At 47.1% G+C, this 20,502-nt stretch overlaps 1 protein-coding gene across 2 annotated transcripts in view; it reads left to right on the plus strand.

The window, feature by feature from the left end:
- Window positions 1-20,502, plus strand: part of LOC147903468 (histidine kinase 5-like) — a 101,092-nt gene that overhangs the window by 56,837 nt on the left and 23,753 nt on the right. For both annotated transcript variants that reach the window (XM_087399151.1, XM_087399156.1), the window contains exons 11-12: window positions 50-457; window positions 646-837. In XM_087399151.1, the coding sequence (XP_087255277.1) occupies window positions 50-457; window positions 646-837 (600 nt within the window). The remainder of the gene's footprint in view (window positions 1-49; window positions 458-645; window positions 838-20,502) is intronic.

A 20,502-nucleotide genomic window follows, 5' to 3' on the forward strand; every position in this document is an offset into this window, starting at 1 on the left:
TGGGAGCATTTCCTATGGATTGAATAGTGAGACGGATGGTTTTGTGCAGGAGTTATCAACAGTAAATCAAAGAGATTTGAAAAAATCTTTTTTTATCAGAGAAAACAGATTTTATCCCAATACGTCTGCAAAGCCCCCTGCATTGGGATATCATCACAAAGAAAATACTTTCGATGCAGAGATTCAAAATAGGCAATTATATCAAAGCATGTCCTCATCTCCTGATCTGGCAGGATCTCTGTGTACAATGTATAAAGAAAATCTGTTTTGCAGACTACACATGACCCCTGACAGGATGCACAGAAAGCCAAAGATTCTTTTAGCAGAAGGTGACTGTGTGCATGTCATTGTAGCTCAGTCCATGATGGAGTGTCTTGGGTATTCGCTTGACGTTGTCAATAATGGAGCAGAGGCTGTGCAAGCAATGCAGACAGGCATCTATGATCTTGTTCTGATGGTAAGCTCAATGACTTCTGAGGTTCCATATGCCTGAGAATAGATTAAATGACAATTGTCTTTTAATGTTGTAATAGATGGCATGGTTCGTATTAGAGGTAGATGTAATCTATCTGCTAACAGTGCTTGTTATGAGTGGGTTTTAGTATCTATTTTCATTCACTTATTCCCTTCTTATGGAACTGCCAGGATCTTTGTATGCCAGTTATGGATGGTTTTGAAGCAACACGAAGGATACGAAAATTTGAAGCAACAGGGAAATGGGATTTAAGCTGCACGAAAAAGGGAAATGAATTATGTCCTTCTTCATTACTTGTAGATATCAATGATCACAAGGAGGAAGCACATGCCCTTGTACGAAAAGGAATACCTGTCATTGCGGTATGTTTTTCATCTGACATTCATTAACGGCTTTGTGCATCATGGCACGATTCCTGATTAAATACATGCCAGTCAGTGGGTTACAATCTAAGATGGTACAATGATTTGCAAAAGAAGACTTATCCTTTCTTGCTGCCCTTACCTTCAGCTCTTGTTGTCACCTCTCCTAGCAGCTGTGGTGACCACCTCCTTGACTGACTGTCTACTCTCAGCTTAGGTTGGCGCCCTAGCCTTAAACCTGCCTCTTCTCTCAGAAGCCTGCCATCCCTTGCATCAGCCCATCTCCTTTCTAGCTGCCCGCATTCTTTGTCAGCTCTTCTGCTTGCTCCACTAGTAGCCTGTCAACCCTTTCCACCTGCTTGTAACTTATGTGGTTTAGCCTTGTACCTGCCACCTCTTCAAACTCACCTGTCCATTTTTTGCATTTTGCTAGCCCACCATCTACACTTCTTTCCATTTGTCTCTCCTTGACAGCTTGTAAAATGTTCCCATATATATCCGTCCATTTTGTTTTGTTTTGATTTTTAAAGACATTCCCCGTCATGAACTTGAAAACGGAAACAAGAAGAAAGGATTGTACAGAATTTACAAACTATGCACTATCAAGGGTAAGCCCCATGCACGTCTTGTATCCGAGACATACTAGCATCAGGAAGGAATAATACAAGATACATATTCTCATCTGGTGATAGGACAAAATCTGTATCAAGTTTTTGAGCACTACTTTTCTTTAGAGATTCTGAAGATTTAGGTATCTTGAGGTAGACTTTCTCATTTACTTCAAACTCCAACCTTCTACAGTGGGGGTTTGCATAACTTCGTGCTCTATCCTGAGCTCTTCTTATGCTATCTTTAGCTAATTTAAGCATTTGATTCATATCTTCAAGAAAGTCTTTGGCTGCTTGAACCTTCTCTTTTTGGAGTCCCACTGCCATTGGGTCTCTTGGTTGAAATCCATACATCATCATGAATGGACTAAAACCTATAGCTGAATGTTTGGCACTATTATATGCAAATTCTAATATGGGCAAATACTGTTCCCAATTAGTTTGTTGCTTACTTACATATGTTTGAAGCATATCCTCAATGATCTGATTGACCCTTTCAGCTTGATCATCACTCTGTGGATGATCCGTGGTACTCATATTCAACGAAGTTTCCAATCTCATAAACACATCCCTCAAAAAATGGTTGTTAAATTTGCTATCCCGGTCATTGACGATACCGGCTGGTAGCCCATACAATTTATAAATATGCTCCACAAATAGCCTAGCTAATTTTGGAGTTTTAACATCTTCATTGAGAGAAATAAAATGAGCCATCTTGGTCAACCGATCAACAATTACCCACATAGAGTTGTGTCCCCTTTGTGTTCTAGGTAATCCCATAATAAAATCTCCAATGGGTGTAGAAGACCTCCTACCTTAAGGCGTTCAATCTTATTGACTTGGCATCTTTGGCACTTCAATACATAGTCTTGGACATCCTTACCTATTCTAGGCCAAAAGAATTGCCTTTTCAGAAGCTCATATGTCTTCTGAATTCTTGGGTGTCAGCACTTGGACTCTCATGACACTCAAAAAGAATTTGGCGCCTAATGTCATTATTATCCGGGAACATACTCTACCCTTGTAGAGCAAGTAGCCATCCTTAATAGTATGTTTTTCCCACTTGAGTCCTTTATCACCAATTTGTGATGTGTCACCATTTCCATGTGACTCCTCAGTGAAAGCCTCTCGATTAGTTGGATCCCTATTTCTAATTGCTTTCCATATTTCAAAGAAATGAGAATCAAACTCACATTTCCCTTTTAAGGACTCTAGGAAATCATTCTGAAATTGAGTAAAACTCAAGCCATTATTGGCATTCGGCTAAGGGAGTCTGCTACCACATTGAGCTTCCCCTTCCGATAATGTCAATTGCATATTAAACTCTTGCTTTAATTCAGCCCATCTAGCTTTTCTACCTTTAAGCTCTAGCTGATTGCAAATCCACTTAATGCTTTATTGATCAAAGATGATCTCAAATTTGACACCATACAAATAGTGCCTCCACTTCTTCAAAGCATAGACTATAGCATACTATTCCTTCTTATATGCCGAGTAATTCCGTTAGGCATGATCTAACTTTTTTCTTTCAAAAACCACTAGTTGACCTTTTTATAAAAGTACTGCCCCAACAGCAAAATCACTGGCATCTGTCTTAACCATGAATGGTTCATTGCGATCCACTACCTTTAAGACAGGAGCTGCTGCTATAGCTACTTTTTAATTTTTCAAAACTTCTCTTTTGAGGTTCGTCCCATATAAAGGTGCTTCCCTTCCCCTTAAGCAAGTCTGTCATCGAAATAGCAATCTTAGCATAATCTTGGATGATTCTTCTATAGAATCTAGACAAACCTAAGAATATCTGTAATTCTTCTAGGTTAGTAGGATGTAGCCATTCCAATATGGCCCCTACTTTTTTAAAATCCATACGAACCTTTTCTTGGGATATTATATGTTACAATTCTTTTGCAAAGAATTCAAATTTGGATTATTTAGCAGAAAGTGAATTATCTATAAGTAGTTGGAACACTTTTCGCAAATGTTCTAAATGCTTTTTCTTAGTCTTGCTGTAAATAAGAATATCATCTAAAAATACTACAACAAATTTTCCTAAATATGGCCTCAAGATACTATTCATAAGTGTCATGAAAGTTGCTGGAGCATTTGTTAACCCAAATGGCATTACTTTAAACTGATAATGCCCATACCTAGTACGAAATGATGTTTTAGGGACATCCTCTTCTCTAATTCAAACTTGGTGATATCCTTAAATCAATTTTAGTAAAATACTTTGCCCCTTCCAATTGATCAAAGAGCTCATCAATGCGAGGCCTCAGGCATAGGATACTTATTTTTTATGGTGAATTTATTGAATGCTCTGTAATCTATGCATAAATGCATAGTACCATCCTTTTTCTTTACTAGTAAACTCTCTGTAGGTCTTCTTCACCTCTTGGGAGTAGGTCCAAGAATGCCTTAACTGCTGCTCATGTTTGCTGCAGGTTTGCTGCTCCAGAAGATGTGATCACAACACCTTGCTGCCCTAGAAGACAGCCAAGGTCCAGCCTCTAGGAAACTCAGTCTGCAACACACCTTCCACTCTCCTTCACCCTCAGTGTGAGGCCCAAGGGAGTGGCTTCTGGCTGCTCCTGTCTGCTCCTTTTCTTGCTGAATGTTGGATGAATTATGAGGCCCTGGGCCTCTCCTTTTATAGGTCCAAAGGCCCTGTCAAATGGCCTACCCAGCAGGGGGATGAATCGACCCCCTCTGGCCGACTTGGTTGGCTGGCCCAAGCCTAACCAACTCTATATAAGGCCCTAGCCAGGCCCTTTTGGGCTGCTGCTAGGCCGCCCTTTGTTGCTGCTAGAGACCTTATTGCAGGCTGTACACTTGCCCATACACCCCCGCCATGCTGTGCCATGCTACAGCCCTTTGCTGGCACCATGTCCTGCCCGTACTCCTTCCGTACATTGCCCTGCAGCAGCCCGTACTGATCTGTACAGTGGCTGATGTCATCGCGCATTTGTTCTAGGCTCTTTCAGCCCTCCAACCTTCCAAGTATGTTCTGAGGTGTGCTACCCACATGGCAGCCCATGTGCTGCCCATGTGGCAGCCCTTCCTCTCCTTTTCTTTTGGGCACATGCCCTAGGTCTCCCTCCCCCATGCTCTTCTCATATGGGGGCTTACAGATGGGGAGGTGACCTTTCCAACACCCCCTCTCACCGACACATTTCGGCCCAATGCCAACACGTTGATAAAAGAAAAGGGGGAAAACTGGATAGTCCCTAAGCAATCTAGAATAGCTCAATGACCTTATCCACTCCTCCCAAACCAAAGGAAATGCTCCCTCACTAACAAGACTTTAGATATTTTATCCAAGAGTGAATCATTTAAAGGGAAAAAAAGTGACAGGTTTCCAGATAAAAGACACTTGATTTATTCAAGAGAGGTTCTCTTCATTACAAGATTGAAACACTCCAAAGAACACTTCATGTACTTCAGGACGTAACTCAAGGAATAAATATATCACATCACTTCCGAAGTACACCTTGGAATGAATGAACTGAGGCCGGGAACCAAGTAGATCAAAACACCAAGTGAGGCTCTCAAGACTAGAGCGCTTACAACACTTTAGAGCAAGATATCCGAGCACCACTACCACAAGAGTCCCCCACAACAAATAATCACAAGACAACACAGATCTTGCTGTTAATTCAGGAAAACAATCCCCAGAACAGAGAGCACTCAAGCCACCAATGAATCCCACTCCTACGATCAAAATTCCCAAGGCATCACTTCAGAAAAAAACAGTGGATCCTTTGCAGATTTGAAGGTACTCCATCCTGTCAACACCAAATGAGAACTCTAGCCAGAGATAGGCTGAATCAAACTATTCGATTCTGGAAACTCAGCAGCTTCACACCAACAAACGATCCTTCTCCTGACTGCTAGGAGTCACGGAACAGCAACAAGTAGATACACAATTCCAAGGCCCAAACGTCTTTTTCAATGCAACTTTAACTGGAAGCGATCAGCCTAGAAGAATCGAAACGCTTCCTCTGAGTAGCATCAATCACAACTAACTCTCGTACAACTTGCTCGATCAACAGAAAGAAATGGGAATCAGCTCCTTTAGATTCTTGTTCCTTCTTTCCTGAGGATGAACTCTTCACGCCCTCTTTGCAGCAGCAAATTGATGCAGACCAGCAAGCTACTTCATTCGTCACAAAAACCCACGTACATATCAAGAAATGAATACCTTCAAGAACAAAATGATGAGCGATGGCTTCGCTTTCTTGCTGGTGTCCAGAGAATGAAGAAGAAAAGCTGCCTTCTTTGGTAAGAGATGTCGATCCAGCCCACAATTCCTCCTTGCAATCTTCCACAATCAGTAACATCATTGCATGGCTTCCAGCAACCACATCCGGTGTCGATTCTTCCCCCAAATGGAGCACTGAAATCAGCACGTCGATCGTCCTTCTCCACATCGCACAGGTTTCCGGAATTCTTTTACCCACGTATCATTTTTGATTTCTTTCTTGTCTGGAGTAACCTTGGCATACATTCTCATTTTTCTCCAAAGGTTTTTTACCACTCTCCTTTGCTTACATAGAATCACCCCATGGCAAATTTAATTGCACATTTGGCCCCCTAGGCACACTTTCTACACACACTTTTCACATGCAATTTTGCCTTGTATGCAAACCCACATTAACCAGCTAAAAGCCCGTTGACCTGACAACAAAAAAACCCCAAAATCCCATCCCATCATGAACACGGTGACCCGGAAAAAAACCCCACAATTACACATAATTTTGGACATGTTACCCCCCAACACATGACCCTTGGATACCCTTGCTCTGATGTGATTGGTGTAGCACTTGGAGATTCATCATCTCCCATTGGGGCCCTTGCAGAGTTTTATTCAACTTAAAAAAAATATTTACATCACATCATATATATTTTTTTGAAAAATGTCCTTGGAACAAAAAAGCCCCATCATCTGCTAGCTAAGTGTACCTATGTGCCTACCCCTTATTATGTACAGTGCACAAGAGCTTACTACATTTTTTGACCTATCATATTTGCCCACACCCAAGACTGCAGACATTCATGTCTTGCAGCTCGGAGTTGAACATGTGCTTCAACTCAAATGAAAGATTTTCATCCATAAGACTTTCTGCTTTATCTGCTACTATCACCATTGGTCCACACGAGCTTACTTGTATGATCCTGACAACATATTTCTTCAATCTTAAACCATTAACCCGATTCTTATGCATCTTGCCATCCAAGTCTTCAAGCTGATATGAGCCATTGGAGTACCTCTTCAACACACGGTACGGTCCTTCCCACTTGGTCACAAACCTTGTCTTGAATGTGAAGTCCAGCTTACTATCATAATGCAGAACTAAATCCCCTTCCTTGATCTTTTTATCCTTGTATTTCAGATTTATCTTTTGCTGCTTTTTCTCCTGAGCCATTGCATAGTGTTCTACAGCTTTCTGCCTATCCAACTGAACTTCCTGCATGTCAAGCAATCGATTCTAATAAGCTGTACTTGGCTTTTCTTCCATCTTCATCAGCATCTGGAGAGCTGGAATCTCTACCTCTAGTGGCAATAGTGCTTCCTTCCCATAAATTAAATGAAAAGGTGAAAACTGAGTTCCCTCTTTTACTGCAATCCTGTATGCCCACAAAGCTGAAGGTAAAGCCTGATCCCAACTCTTCTCATTAGTCCTCATCATCTTAGCCATGATATTTCAAACTTCCCCATTAAAATGCTCATTCATAGCATTACATTGGGGGTAATAAGGAGTAGCATATCTGTGCTTGATTTTCAGTTTTTCACAAAGCAAATCCATTAATTCACTCCAAAAGCCTGGTCCTCTATCAGACACCAATTCTAAGGGCATGCCATAACGACAACAGATATCCTCATACACAAACTTGCAAACTGATTTTGCATTTACTGATCGTACCGCTTTTGCTTCAGCTCATCGAGACAAATAATCAACAACTGTGAGTAGGTAACAGTTCCCTCTCGCTGTCATTGGTGGTGGACCAACAGCATCGATTCCCCACTTCTCAAAAATATCAAAAGCAATCACTACATTTCTTAGTTCTGGATGCAAGATCCTCTTTCCCATTTGTTGGCACTGAAAACAAGACATACACCAATGTCTTATATCTCTCTGTAAGGAAGGCCAAACATAGCCTTCTGTCAAAATCTTCCTTAACATGATCTTAAATGCAAAATGGCCGCCACAGATGCCTTCATGATTTGCTTCCAGTATATGCTGGATCTCATCACGCCAAGGTACTCTTCTGAGTATCAGGTCAGCTCCTTTCATGTATAAAACATCACCAATCAAACAATAAGGCTGACTTGTCTTCACGAACCTATATCTCTTTTGTTTGGGAACTTCTTCAGAAACTTTTCCAAACAACAAAAACTTTTCCACCAAAGTCAAGAATTCTCTACCCCTATAAAGAGGTTCCTGTACTCTCACTGCTTGTATATGTGGCTCAGCCAACTCTTCGGCAGCATTATGAGCCTCCAAGTTTAGACTCCTCACAACATGATGCAAGCTCCAGGCCTCAAGCTGTCTCAACTGCTTCCTAATGACATTCAGCCAACTCCTTAAATGCAAATGCTTTGTCTTCCAGACTCCCAAGATTTGCTTGACAACTATTAAGGCATCACCCTTGATCATTAATCTCTTGATTCCCAAACTGATACATACCTTCAAGCCTTCATATAATGCTGCATATTCAGCTTCATTATTACTGCATGCGTTAAGCTGAATACCCAATTTATGAATCTGCCTCTGTTTGAGGGGAGGGGTTCCTATCCTTCCGGAGGTGTTACCGGAGGCCAAAGGCCACTGGCGTGAGAAGCATGAGTTTTGCAATGCTCTAATGCAATGGATCGTGCAGAGCGCACCGTGCAGTAGTGTGCGAGTGTCGTATGCTATACTGCAGTGAACGACGACGTACGAGTGCACTATGCTAAATGACAATCACCGGTGAACTCCACAACATAAGCTAAAATAAGAAAATCCTACACTGGTGAACAATCCCCATATCGGGAAGAGACAAGAGATGAGAAAGTGACCAAGTTGGCCAAAGTACATATCACTGGACGTGTCCCCAGGTCACAAGTCGCAAGTCACAAGAATACACAAGTCGCAAATCACAAGAATACACAGGTCTATCCCCATAGTAGACAAAGGGTACACACAAGTCTCTCCACATTCTCTCCTTGGCGAGCTCGTAGCTCTAGCCTCTCTCTCTCCTCACTCTCCTCTCTTTCGCTGCCTTGCCGAATGCCGAATGCCCCCTTTTCTCTCTCCCTTCTCCTTCATCCTCATCCCCCGCCTTGGAGGGTCCCTTCTTCGCTGAGAATCCGCCCCTTTCTTCCCATTGGTCATCCTCTTATCGCCTTAGCTGTTGAGGATAGCCGTTGCGCCGCTGGCTCTCTTGATGGCTTCGGCGACTTCCTGACTCCCTGACTCGCCAGCCTGATGGTATAAATTCTCCATGTGCAGGTGAGCTGGTTCACCGCATCTCTTGATGGCTTCGGCGACTTCCTGACTCCCTGACTCGCCAGCCTGATGGTGTAAATTCTCCATGTGCAGGTGAGCTGGTTCACTGCACCACTGCACCACTGTATCACTGAACCACTGTGTAAATATAAATACTCCTGACTGCTCCATGTGCTAAGCTCACTCTCCAGGTGTGCAGCTCTTGGTGAGATCACTTTGGACACGGTACTCCTGGTTGACCTGTGTCGACCTGTGGTTGACCTGTGTCGACCTGTGGTTAACATGTGTCGACTTGTGGTTGACAGCCTCGGACAGTACTCCTGGATGAACCCGTGTGATCGCGTGGCTAACTTGTGTTGACACATGGTCAACATGTGGTCAACAGATGTCGTCATGTGGTCAACGCCTGTCGACAGGTGGTCGTGTGATAAGGTAACAGTTTCCCCCGCCACGATCATTCACCGTCCCGGTGAATAGAAAGGGAGGACGAATCTGTCAAAGAAAAATAAAAATGAACTTACAAACCATTGATATGGTGATGGAGTGGGAAAAGGAAAGAGTACAGACCATGTGGTTGGCCGTGGGAGTAATCCAAGATTTGTATTAAGTTGAAACGTGAAAAATAAACTGCTGTATGATAAGGGACAGCATGGAAAATTGCAGAAAAGCCTGAGTATATCTTGAGGTAAAACACTGATATTTACAGTGAGGGCCAAACAGCTTGGCAAAATCTAACAGTGCAAAAAAAAAAAACCCAAACACCAACAGCCATGTATCAACCCTTCTATGAGATTACGGAGGGTGGTAAAGCTGCAGCCTGTTCCTCTGCCTTCTCCTCTTCCGCCTTCGTATTTGGCTCTGTGGCTTTTTGCGCATCCCTTTGCTCTGGCTCAGTCATAGGTATCTGTGGATGGGGTGCTTCCTCCTCACACTCAAGCGTGTCCATCACATTTCTCAAATTTTCATACTTGTCTTTATATCGGTGGTATCGCCGGTAGTAATGATCCTTTTGCTCTTGCAAGGTGGACTGGGAAATCTGGAGGGTGGCCAAGTGCATCCGAAGAGCTGTGAATTCTTCCTCCATGGATGAACGCTTCTTTTCCAATTCAACCACTCTGGATTCTGATTTTTCTTTGGCAATCTCGGAGGAAGACAAAGACTCTTTTAACTTGGTAATCTCCTGGTGAAATCTGGTCACCTCCGTGACATGCTGGCTGTGCAAAGTTGCCAGAGCTGCAGCATGTTGGCTGCGTAAAGATGTCATTGCTGCTTCCCATTCCTGCCTGTGATTATGGAGGCGATCCTCAAGGGCAGCCTTCTGAATATTCCAAGCGATGTCACGCTCATGTATTGCTGAGTCCTTCTCTTTCTGCCACCTTTCCTCTTGTTGTCGAAGTGTCACGCTAGTGGCGCGCTGCTGGGCTGCCTGAGCTCTCTCGAATTCTAACTTTAAATGTTGCTGTTGAGAGAGGAGCTTATGAGCATAACCTGTGGAATTGAAGACCGCTGTCCCAAGCTGCGTGAAGGTGTGGTCCATGATACGCTGAGCAAGATGCAGGGACCTTTTCATCCACGCATACCTGTCGCTGTAATTCATCCTGTCTGCCAAATTAATGACGTCCCCCAATTCCTCAAACATGTCAGGGAGAGCTCCCTCTTCCTCGGTTGACAGGTTTCCTGTAGGTGCCAATTTGTCCAAGTGCACAAAACATGTCGGGGCCCTGGAGATCTTTTTGTTCTGTGCGAGGCAGTCCTGCAAGGGAATGGTGAAGATTTGAGTGAGATCCTCCTCTTCCCCACATACTGGTGAGCGTTTTTTGTGAAGGACAGATAGTAGTTGGCTGTAATCTTCATTCTGTTTTTCCACCAGGGAAATATTTGAAAGAGGTGGGCCCGATGAAGCAGCTATGTAAGCTGTGAACATATCATTCTCATGAAGGGGTGGGCAATCCACAGATTTGGGCAGAATCCCTCCCTCAAATACCTCCTCTGATGCTGAAGTGGCCGATGGAGCATCTCCGCGAGAGGGGCTCCCACTCCCGCCGTCTCTAGTCCTGTCTCTGCCTAGGGAGGCCGAAATGTGAAGTACACCCTGGGATGACATCTCCTGAGAAAGCCCGTGGGAGTGGGAGTCGGGTCCTAGGCTAAGATTCAGGTCCAACACCTGGTCCAAAACATGGTCAGAGGTCGCCTGAACTGTGGTGATGACTGCATCGGTGAAAGTGGTAGGGAGTGAAGACGAAACAGCTGCAGTCCTTCGTAACAATACACCTGTCGAGGAAGTCCCGGGTACAACAGTTGTCGTCACTGGTACAACAGGAGGTGTACCTGGTGCAATCCCTCTCATTGAAAGTCTGGAGATCGCCGGAGAAGCCTGGACAAGTGTGACTGATGGAGAGGCAAGTCCTGGCACGGGCACGACTGATGGAGATACAAGACATGTCACTGATGGTAACCCTGTGGCACCGGTAACAGAATATACTGAAGAAGCTCCGGTGCAGACTTCATGAGGTGGCACTCCCGAGGTGTCCTCCTGAGCGAAAGAGGAGAAGAGGCAGTCCCGGGGGAAGGAACACTGGAAGTGACAGTGAACGATGTGGAAGAGGGGGTGACAGGAGGGGAGAGAGATGATGAAGGGAGGCGACCTGTGACAAGGGGAGGAGGGTTGGCCTTCCACTGATGAAGTAAGAAGGTGAGGTGGGGCCCACAAGTACAGGTATATGTGCCCCGACGCTTGCGAACTGTGTTACGAAAGGCAGAGTAGAAGAGTGAGGCGAAATCATAGGGAGTGACCGAGAGAATGGAGTCTAAGGTAGAATGGATCGCCGTGGTGATGAAGAAGTGGCCTGGGGCAGAGTAGAAGTGTGTGAACAAATACCTCGCTAGAAGCGCCTCTCGGCTGTTTCCCTCGAGAACTTTCTTGCACTCATGTCCTCTGCGATGAGTTTTACAGGTAGACAAGAAGGACAGGAATGTGGGTGAGCCGGTGTGAGGTGGCAAAAAGGGAAGTGTGGGAAGACGGAGATATGTGGATACGAGACTAGGAGTGAACATGTGACGGGAATTCAAGAATCCGAATGTGTCTGTTGCAAAGTCATAAGACTGAATGAACGCAGTACACATTTGGACATCCACCTGGGGAAGTGTGACATCATCAAACTCCACGAGAGACATGCGGGCTATCTCATCAGGTGACAAGATGCTAGACAGCTTGAGTGTGGGATCGAGGAAAGGTTTGAAAACCACCCGAATGATCGAGGAGGATGAAGCTGGGGGTGGAAGATCACAAGCTGTACTTTGTGGGGCCAAATCACCGCCACCGTTACTGTGACCACTGTGCCCACTGGATGCCTTGGATGGTGTTTTGATTGTACCTGTGGGGGGCAGATAGTCAGAGCCTCCATGATTTGAATCAGAGGAACTCGAAAAGGGGGATAGCTCCTCATCCGATATGATAGTGATCCTGTCGGAGGGAGGTGAATCTGCAGCTGCTCGAGGTCGTTTCAAAGTGCTCTATGGTGTAGACCCGGCACCCAGGTCATCAGTGGTGCGTTTGCCAAGTGATGCCATGGAAGATGGTCCCGATCCTGTCGTGTGGCCTGCTCAAGCCCGATGGAAGTCAACGAATAAAGTATCGCGGGGTAATCTGGGTTTGTACTTGTGGTGAGAGGCACGGGTAGGCATGAACGATGGCGTCGTATGGAGAGGAAAAGAGTACGGAGGGGGTGTCGATGTCGAGGTCTGGAGAGGCAAGGAGGGAGGAGGAGGTGTTGATGTCGAGGTTAAGCAAGAGAATACTTTAGCAGAGCCACCAGTGCAGGCCCATGCTTCGATGGAGAGGAAAAGAGTGAGGAAGGGGGGTCGGTGGAGAGGGAGAGTAAAAGGACAGATGTAGACTAGGGGGGAGGAGGGGGGCTGGAGCTAGGAGGGTAGGTGATGCAGAGGGTGTAGGGAGGAGAAGGGGGGAGAGTTGCTCCAGAGAGGGGGACGTAGGCAGATAGAGGGGGGCTGCGCAGGAGAGAGGGGGAGGGGCAGGGTGGTGTGTAAAGGGAGAGCGGGGAGGGGCTGTTGCGCAAGAGAGGGGGAGGGGACTGTTGCGCAGTAGAGGGGGAGAGGGGAAAGGTGGTGGGTAAAGGGGAAGAGGGGGGGGGGGGCCTGTTGCGCAGGAGAGGGGGAGGGGACTGTTGCGCAGGAGAGGGGGAGAGGGGAAGGGTGGTGGGTAAAGGGGGAGAGGGAGGGGGGGCCTGTTGCGCAGGAGAGGGGGAGGGGGCTGTTGCGCAGGAGAGGGGGAGGGGACTGTAGCGCAGGAGAGGGGGAAAGGGCTGTTGCGCAGGAGAGGGGGAGGGGACTGTTGCGCAGGAGAGGGGGAGGGGGGGGACAGGTGGTGGGTAAAGGGGGAGAGGGGGGGGGGCTGTGGCGTAGGAGAGAGGAGAGGGGAAGGGAGGGGGGTAAAGGGGGAGAGGGGGGGGCTGTGGCGTAGAAGAGGAGAGGGGGGGACAGGTGGTGGGTAAAGGGGGAGAGGGGGGGGGGGGGCTGTGGCGTAGGAGAGAGGAGAGGGGAAGGGAGGGGGGTAAAGGGGGAGAGGGGGGGGGGCTGTGGCGTAGAAGAGGAGAGGGGGGGACAGGTGGTGGGTAAAGGGGGAGAGGGGGGGGGCTGTGGCGTAGGAGAGAGGAGGGGGGGAACGGAGGGGGGTAAAGGGGGAGAGGGGGGGGCTGGTGTGCAGGAGAGGAGGAGGGGGGGGAAGGGTGGTGGTAAAGGGGGAGAGGGGGGGGCTGTTGTGCAGGAGAGGAGGAGGGGGGGAGAGTGGTGGGTAAAGGGGGAGAGGGGGGGGCTGGTGTGCAGGAGAGGAGGAGGGGGGAAGGGTGGTGGTAAAGGGGGAGAGGGGGGGGCTGTTGTGCAGGAGAGGAGGAGGGGGGGAGGGTGGTGGTAAAGGGGGAGAGGGGGGGGCTGTTGTGCAGGAGAGGAGGAGGGGGGAAGGGTGGTGGTAAAGGGGGAGAGGGGGGCTGTTCAAAGGGTGGAAAGAGAAGGTGTTTGTAAGAGAGAGGTAGGAGTTGGACAGAGGGTGGAAAGAGAAGATGTCTGTAAGAGGGAGGTGGAAGTTGGACAGAGGGTGGAAAGAGAAGGTGTTTGTAAGAGAGAGGTAGGGAGTTGGACAGAGGGTGGTTAGAGAAGGTTTTTGTAAGAGAGAGGTAGGAGTTGGACATAGGGTGGAAAGAGAAGGTTTTGGTAAGAGAGAGGTAGGAGTTGGACATAGGGTGGAAAGAGAAGGTTTTTGTAAGAGAGAGGTAGAAGTTGGAGAGAAGGTAGAAGGAGAAGGAGTCTGTAAAACAGGATGAAAAGGGAAGGCCGTAGTTAGAGAGAGAAAGTGACACAGAGTGAAAAGGGGAGGCCGCATTTAAAGGGTGGTCATTTAGAGAGAGAGTGGCACGGGATGAAAAAAGGTGGTCACACTTAGAGAGAGAAAGTGGCTCGGGTGAAAAATGGAGGGCTTACTTAGAGAGAGAAAGTGACACTCGGGTGGAAAGAGAAGGACCCATTTAGAGAGAAAAATTGGCACCAAGGGGAGAGAGGAGGAGCCATGTAGAGAGAGAAAGTGACACGGGGTAGAGAGGAGGACCCTTGTAGAAAGAGAAAGTGGCCCTCACTCAGAGGGAGAAGATGTCACCAGGAAGGAGAAGGACTAGGAGGGTGTTTTCTCATTGATCATGGTACCTCTTGATGCGTGACCCATTCACCGGTGCAGGTAGGAGTCTGCCTTCCAAAGTGGCCAAGTAGACTCCGCCACTTGGGATAAGCTTGGCAATGAAAAATGGACCTGTCCAACCACTCACAAACTTAGGTTTGTGTTTGAGAAACTTACTGGAATACAAGAGTACTAAATCTCCGACTTTGAAATTCCTTTTTCTGAGGTTCCGGTCATGCCAAGCTTTTTGTCGCTTCTGCCAAACTTCTTGAGCGAAAACTGCTTCACGTCGATGCTCTGCCAGTGCTTCCAAATCCCACAAGCGTTCCATTGTGCAGGCTTCAAGGTTGTCATTTTTGTCTGGAAGAATCCTGTGAGTGTCAAGATGAAATTCATAAGGCATAACGGCCTCCAGTCCATAGACCAGCTCGAAGGGTGAATACCCAGTACTCACCTTGTAAGTCGTTCGATAGGCGAATAAAGCAGCTGGAAGTACGTCGTCCCAATCGGCTAAAGAATTTAGGCAAAGTCGATGCACGATCCCGCACATTGTGCGATTTGAGCTCTCAGCTAGACCATTGGCACGTGGGTAATAGGGAGATGAAAATTTGTGAACTATTTGAAGCAGGTGAACTAGTGCAGCAATGGTGTCATTTAGGAAGTGAGACCCTCTATCACTTATCAATTCAATACGACAACCAAACCGAGAGATGATCTGGTCATATAGAAATGTGGCTACTACCTAGGCTGTACAGTTCTTGACTGCCTTGGCTTCGACCCATTTGGTTCCATAGTCGGTGGCAAGCAGAGCATACTTGTTCCCTCGGCGTGTGGCAGGAGAGATGGGTCCAATGAAATCCAATCCCCAGCGATAGAAGGGAGGCACCGGAGTGAATGGTTTGAGAGGGAGGTACTCACGCCTTGTAGGCTTGGGGCGCGCTCATTGACATGAATCACATCTGGTCACATGAACATGGCAGTCGCGGAAGAGCTTGGGCCACCAGAACCCTGCTCGCATGATCTTCCGAGCAGTAGCATCTGAGGCCATATGCCCTCACCTATGCCAGCATGTGCCTCTTTAAGAATGGATTGTGTCTTGTGCGGAAGCACACACCGTCTCAAGATCTGATCCTTCCCGAGCTTGTACAATTGACCTGCAATCAACTTAAAAGAAGCAGCTTGAAGGATCCGTTTGCGTTTCTCTGTTGGAGTTAATCCTGGAGGAAAGCCACCTGTAGACAAGAGGTGTACTATGTTGGCATACCATGGTGGGAAGCAGTCCACCGCAAATAGGCATTCATCAGGTAGTGCCGTTATTCCGAACAAGCCCGCATCGGGTAAGTCATCGGTGATACCACTGGCTCGTTCCCCGGAATGTAACCTGGACAAGTGGTCTGCAGGTTGATGCAGTCTCCCAGCCCTCACCACAATGTCGAATTCAAATTCTTGAAAAAGAAGAATCCATCTGCTTATCCGGCCACCATGAGTAGACTTATTCAATAAATACTTAAGAGCTTGATGATTAGTGATGATCACAAACTTGTTGCCCAAGAGGTAGTGACGATACTTGGTCATGGCATAAACCATGCCGAGACCCTCCCTTTCTGTGGTACTGTAATTGCGTTCTGCTCCATTGAGTTGTCAACTCGCGAAGTAGATCGGCAAATCAATCTTGGTATCCTGGTTAGGTTGAGCCAGTATAGCACCTACTGCCCACCCACTAGCATCCACATGGACATGAAAAATTACATCCCAATCGGGCTGCCTAAGGATGGGGGCCTTCACGAGGCGATGCTTCAGATCATCAAAGGCTAGTTGTTGTGGGGTGGCCCAAACAAACGATCGGTCTTGATGTAGGAGTTCTGTCAAGGCAATAGCAATGTCGGCATAGAAACGTATGAACCTTCGGTAATATCCTACATGCCCTAAGAAGGACTTCACCTCTTTGGGTGTACGAGGGATGGGCAATGAGATGATCACCTCTACCTTTGCGGGATCCGTGGTCATGCCCTCAGCAGAAACAATATGACCAAGGAGAACACCTCGGAGTGCGAGAAAGAAACATTTGTCAGGGTTCAAACACAAGTGCACTTCTCTGCACTTATCAAAGACCCATCTCAACTTATGTAGATGATCATTTTGTATGGCCGGATCAAGATGGGAGGCTGATTTACCATTAAAAACAGAGAAGTCATCTAGAAATACCTCAAGAAACTTGCCGATATTCTCTTGAAAGAGTTTGGTTACGAGTCGTTGAAAGGTTGCCGGGGCATTAGCTATGCTCCATGAAATCAGCAGGCACCCCCTTCAAATCCTTGTAGGACCAAGCAAAGACATCCACAAATTCTTTAAAAAGGTCGGTGATTGCAGCTAGAAGATAGTCATGTTCCCAGACCCAAGTGGCTAACTTCAAATGCCTGGGTTGGTCCTCACTTCCAATGTTGAGATACCGCCAGTTCCGTGCCTCATCAACAAGGGCAATGCATTGGGATGTTGAGGTACTTGGTTCACCCATTCTCAATCCTGTATGTGCTGGAGTATCTTCAAGGGGAAAGTCCCCCTCCACTTCTCTCAACCAAGATGAGGGGTAAGTAACTGGGGGGTTCTCAGGCATTGACTGAGATGTAGAATCAGTAGATGTTGCAGATGTTGTGTGCCTTCGATGCCTCGGTGACTGTTTCAGCATGCCCCGGTAAGGTAAGCCTTCCACCTCATAAGTGGTTTCCCGAAGGTCTTGAATTGAGGGGTGGTCAGCTTCTGATAAGAAAAGGTCAAGCAAAGTGAGATCGGCCATGTCCTCATCTCTGTATCCTGTATGCACCCTGGGTCCGCCCAAGACCTCAAGCTGTTGGTGGTGATTCTCCTCAAGTTCAGCAATGTCTATGTCACTTTCTTCTAAATCACTATCATCATTAGTCTCGTCTTCATTAGTGTTCCTGTCTTCTCTATGACCATCATTGCACTCAGCAGTACCATGGTTGTACACCGTAGTACCATGGTTGTGCACCGTAATACCATGATTGTACTCTGGAGTACCATTGGTGGGTTGTGCACTACTAGCCTCGTCCCTAGTAGATCCTTCATTGTATCCTATAGTATTGTCAGCATCATTTTGACCAATGTCCTCCATGTCGGCCACTGGACGAGATCCTCAATGTTTATTGCAATACCATCATTGTCCTCAGTACGATCTGTGGTGTCCACTGTAATACCCCTAGTGACCATTCTCTTATACATGTGTGGACTATTGCAAAGTCCAAAGGGCATCCTTTCGTAAACTAGTTCAGCTAGACCCTGTCGTTGTTCTGGGTGGATTTCTGATACTGTAAGTAGGTGTTCTTCTTTATCTTCTTGTTGGCATAGTTCCACCATGTGGACCGCTAAGGAGCCCAGGGCTCCCATCCAATCCAAAATGACAGCCTCCTCGTCTTCTTGATCAGCCCGATCCAACAAGTAGGTCAAACTTTCAAATCCTTCTAGGGTTGTCTCCTCATCGATATCTTGGTCACCACCCCTAGGCCAGTCCCCACAAGCCCAATGCTCCTCTTCGACTCCGGCTTGTTCTTCAAAATCCTCCTCTCCTAGTTCTATTGGTATGTGCCTTGCCTGCCCTGTGACCATATCTATTTCGAGGGATGTCGATCCCAGGGGCAATCGAATTTCATCAGTTGACCAATCCTGAATGGCTTTTGAAGACCGCAACCATGGCCTACCAAGAAGTAGAGGGTAAGTTTGTTCATTTTCGGTCATATCAAGGACAACAAAATTAGAGAGAAAAGTTACTCCGCCAATCTTCATGTGAACACCTTTGACTGCACCCATTGGTTTTACTCTGCGTTGATCAGCCATGCGTACCTGAAAGTGAACATCACTTGTCAACTTCAATCCTAGTTTTTGGAGTGTACCTTTCGGCATAATGTTCACAGCCGCCCCACCATCGAGGAAGACGTCCTTCAGCTCCACTCCATGGATCTCCACGGTGAGCTTGGGACTTTGTTCACAAGTGAGGGCAGCGTAGGCAGAGAAGTGGTCCGGTGTAGACCCATGCTGAGCCGGTAATGTCTCTGGTGTTGGCCCACTCGGAGTAGATCCCTTGTGTCGACCTCCTGGGAGGCGATTCAGAAATGTAATAGTCTGATGCTTGATTTGGAGGGACAATAGACAGAGTTGTCGTAGAGTGAGGTTGGGTTTGAAACTCATAAGATCTTCAAACAAGGAGTAGTGGTGGACACTAGCATTAGCCTTCTGCAACTTCATCCTCCTAGCCTCTGGCCGAGGGTCGAAGCTTACACGAGGATGTGGATGTAGGTCTGAACTGTGAGTCATTGTCTCCAGTGGTTTCTCTTCCATTACTCCTTTCCCTTTTTCCTGGGCAGGACTAGGTCTTGTCCCCATAGCCTCTTCTCTGTTGAGTGCTGTTGGGGACAAAGTGGGAGGACCTACTCGTGCCTCCTTATCCCGATACTGTCCGAGGGTTGTCACTTCTATTGCAAACCTCACAGTTTTGGACTTGCGGGACGGAAGCTGAGGTGTGCTACCTTCATCTTCAGAACTTGTTTGAAGATCTCTCGTGACACCCTTTACTACCTCCTGATACCTCAAAGGCATAGATTGATCACCCGAGGATGAGGCACTCCCAGAGTTAGTGGTTGACCTTAATGGCTGTGGGCCCTTCGAGTTTGTTTCTGAATCACTATCAGAAGCCATCATGGGTGGTCTATTCCTGGGCGTACTGTGTACCTTGGAGGAGGAGAATGACCTCGGTGGGGGAACACTTGTCGAACTCATTGGTGCTGAGGTCTCTGGTGCTGACTCTGAGTCACCCTTACATTTGTCACCTTTTGTATGTGACCGTGTCACAGCGCCCAACACTGCGCCAATCAAATGGGGATTGTTGCCCTCCCCCGCCACTACTACATCAACCATATTCACTTGGGATGCGGGTTCCACTCTTCTATTGGGACAATCTCTGGTGTAGTGGTCATTTGTGTTGCACTGTGTACAAGAGGGTCCCCCGAACGGCTGTGTACAATCATCTTGGTAGTGGCTGTACTCGCCACATCTGTAACACATGATGGGTCTTCTAAAGTTTGTACCTCTGCCTGCACCTCCGCATCCACCTCTGAAACCACCCCGTCGACCGCGTTGATAAGAGGGTCCATAGCCACCTCCTGACATAGGTGGTTGGTACGGGGCATAGTATGGCTGAGGATAGAAATAAGGGGAACCAATTGAATTGGGGGCAGGAGCTTGGAGCAAAGGGGGAGTCGGAAGCAATGGAGGTGGCATGACAGGAGGAGGAGGTGGCTCAGATGCTCGTGCAAGAGGGGGAGCAGGAGATACTTCTGTTGGACCAGAAGTTATGGGTACCGTTCTGTTGACTGCAGCAACCAGAGGTTCCCCCGAGGTATACTCTGGAAGAAGCTTCCTTAATCCTTTGAGGTACCTACACTCAGAGGCATCATGTCCATGGATCTCACAAAATGTACAAAATGAGGTAGAAGTAGGTACCTTTCGCTTGGAGGGGCACTCCCAGTAACCATGGTTAGAACCCTTGCATTCGGTGCACCAAAGGCCACTTCGAATTTGGGCCTCAAAGGACGATTGGCCATCCACCTTTATTCTATCTTTTAGGCCTTCTTTGATTTCTTCTAACTCCTTCTTGAGTTGCTGCCATGCGGATGATCCCTCCTCTCTTGGGAGTTGGGTGGTCGTATTCGTTGATGAGGCAAAGCTTAGCTGTGACCGTTCCATCTTGACAGCTTCTTTTAGGAAGTCTTGAAGTGAGGCATGTTCAGGGAGTTTATCCACCAACCTTATAGCAATGGAAGGAGGTAATGCTTTTAAAAACCATCCCTTCATGATAGCATCATTAGGTGGCACAGAC

The sequence above is a fragment of the Dipteris shenzhenensis genome, chromosome 3 (assembly GCF_047967505.1).
Source record: "Dipteris shenzhenensis isolate YYH24624 ecotype China chromosome 3, Dip_SZ_1.0, whole genome shotgun sequence".
Taxonomy (NCBI): domain Eukaryota; kingdom Viridiplantae; phylum Streptophyta; class Polypodiopsida; order Gleicheniales; family Dipteridaceae; genus Dipteris; species Dipteris shenzhenensis.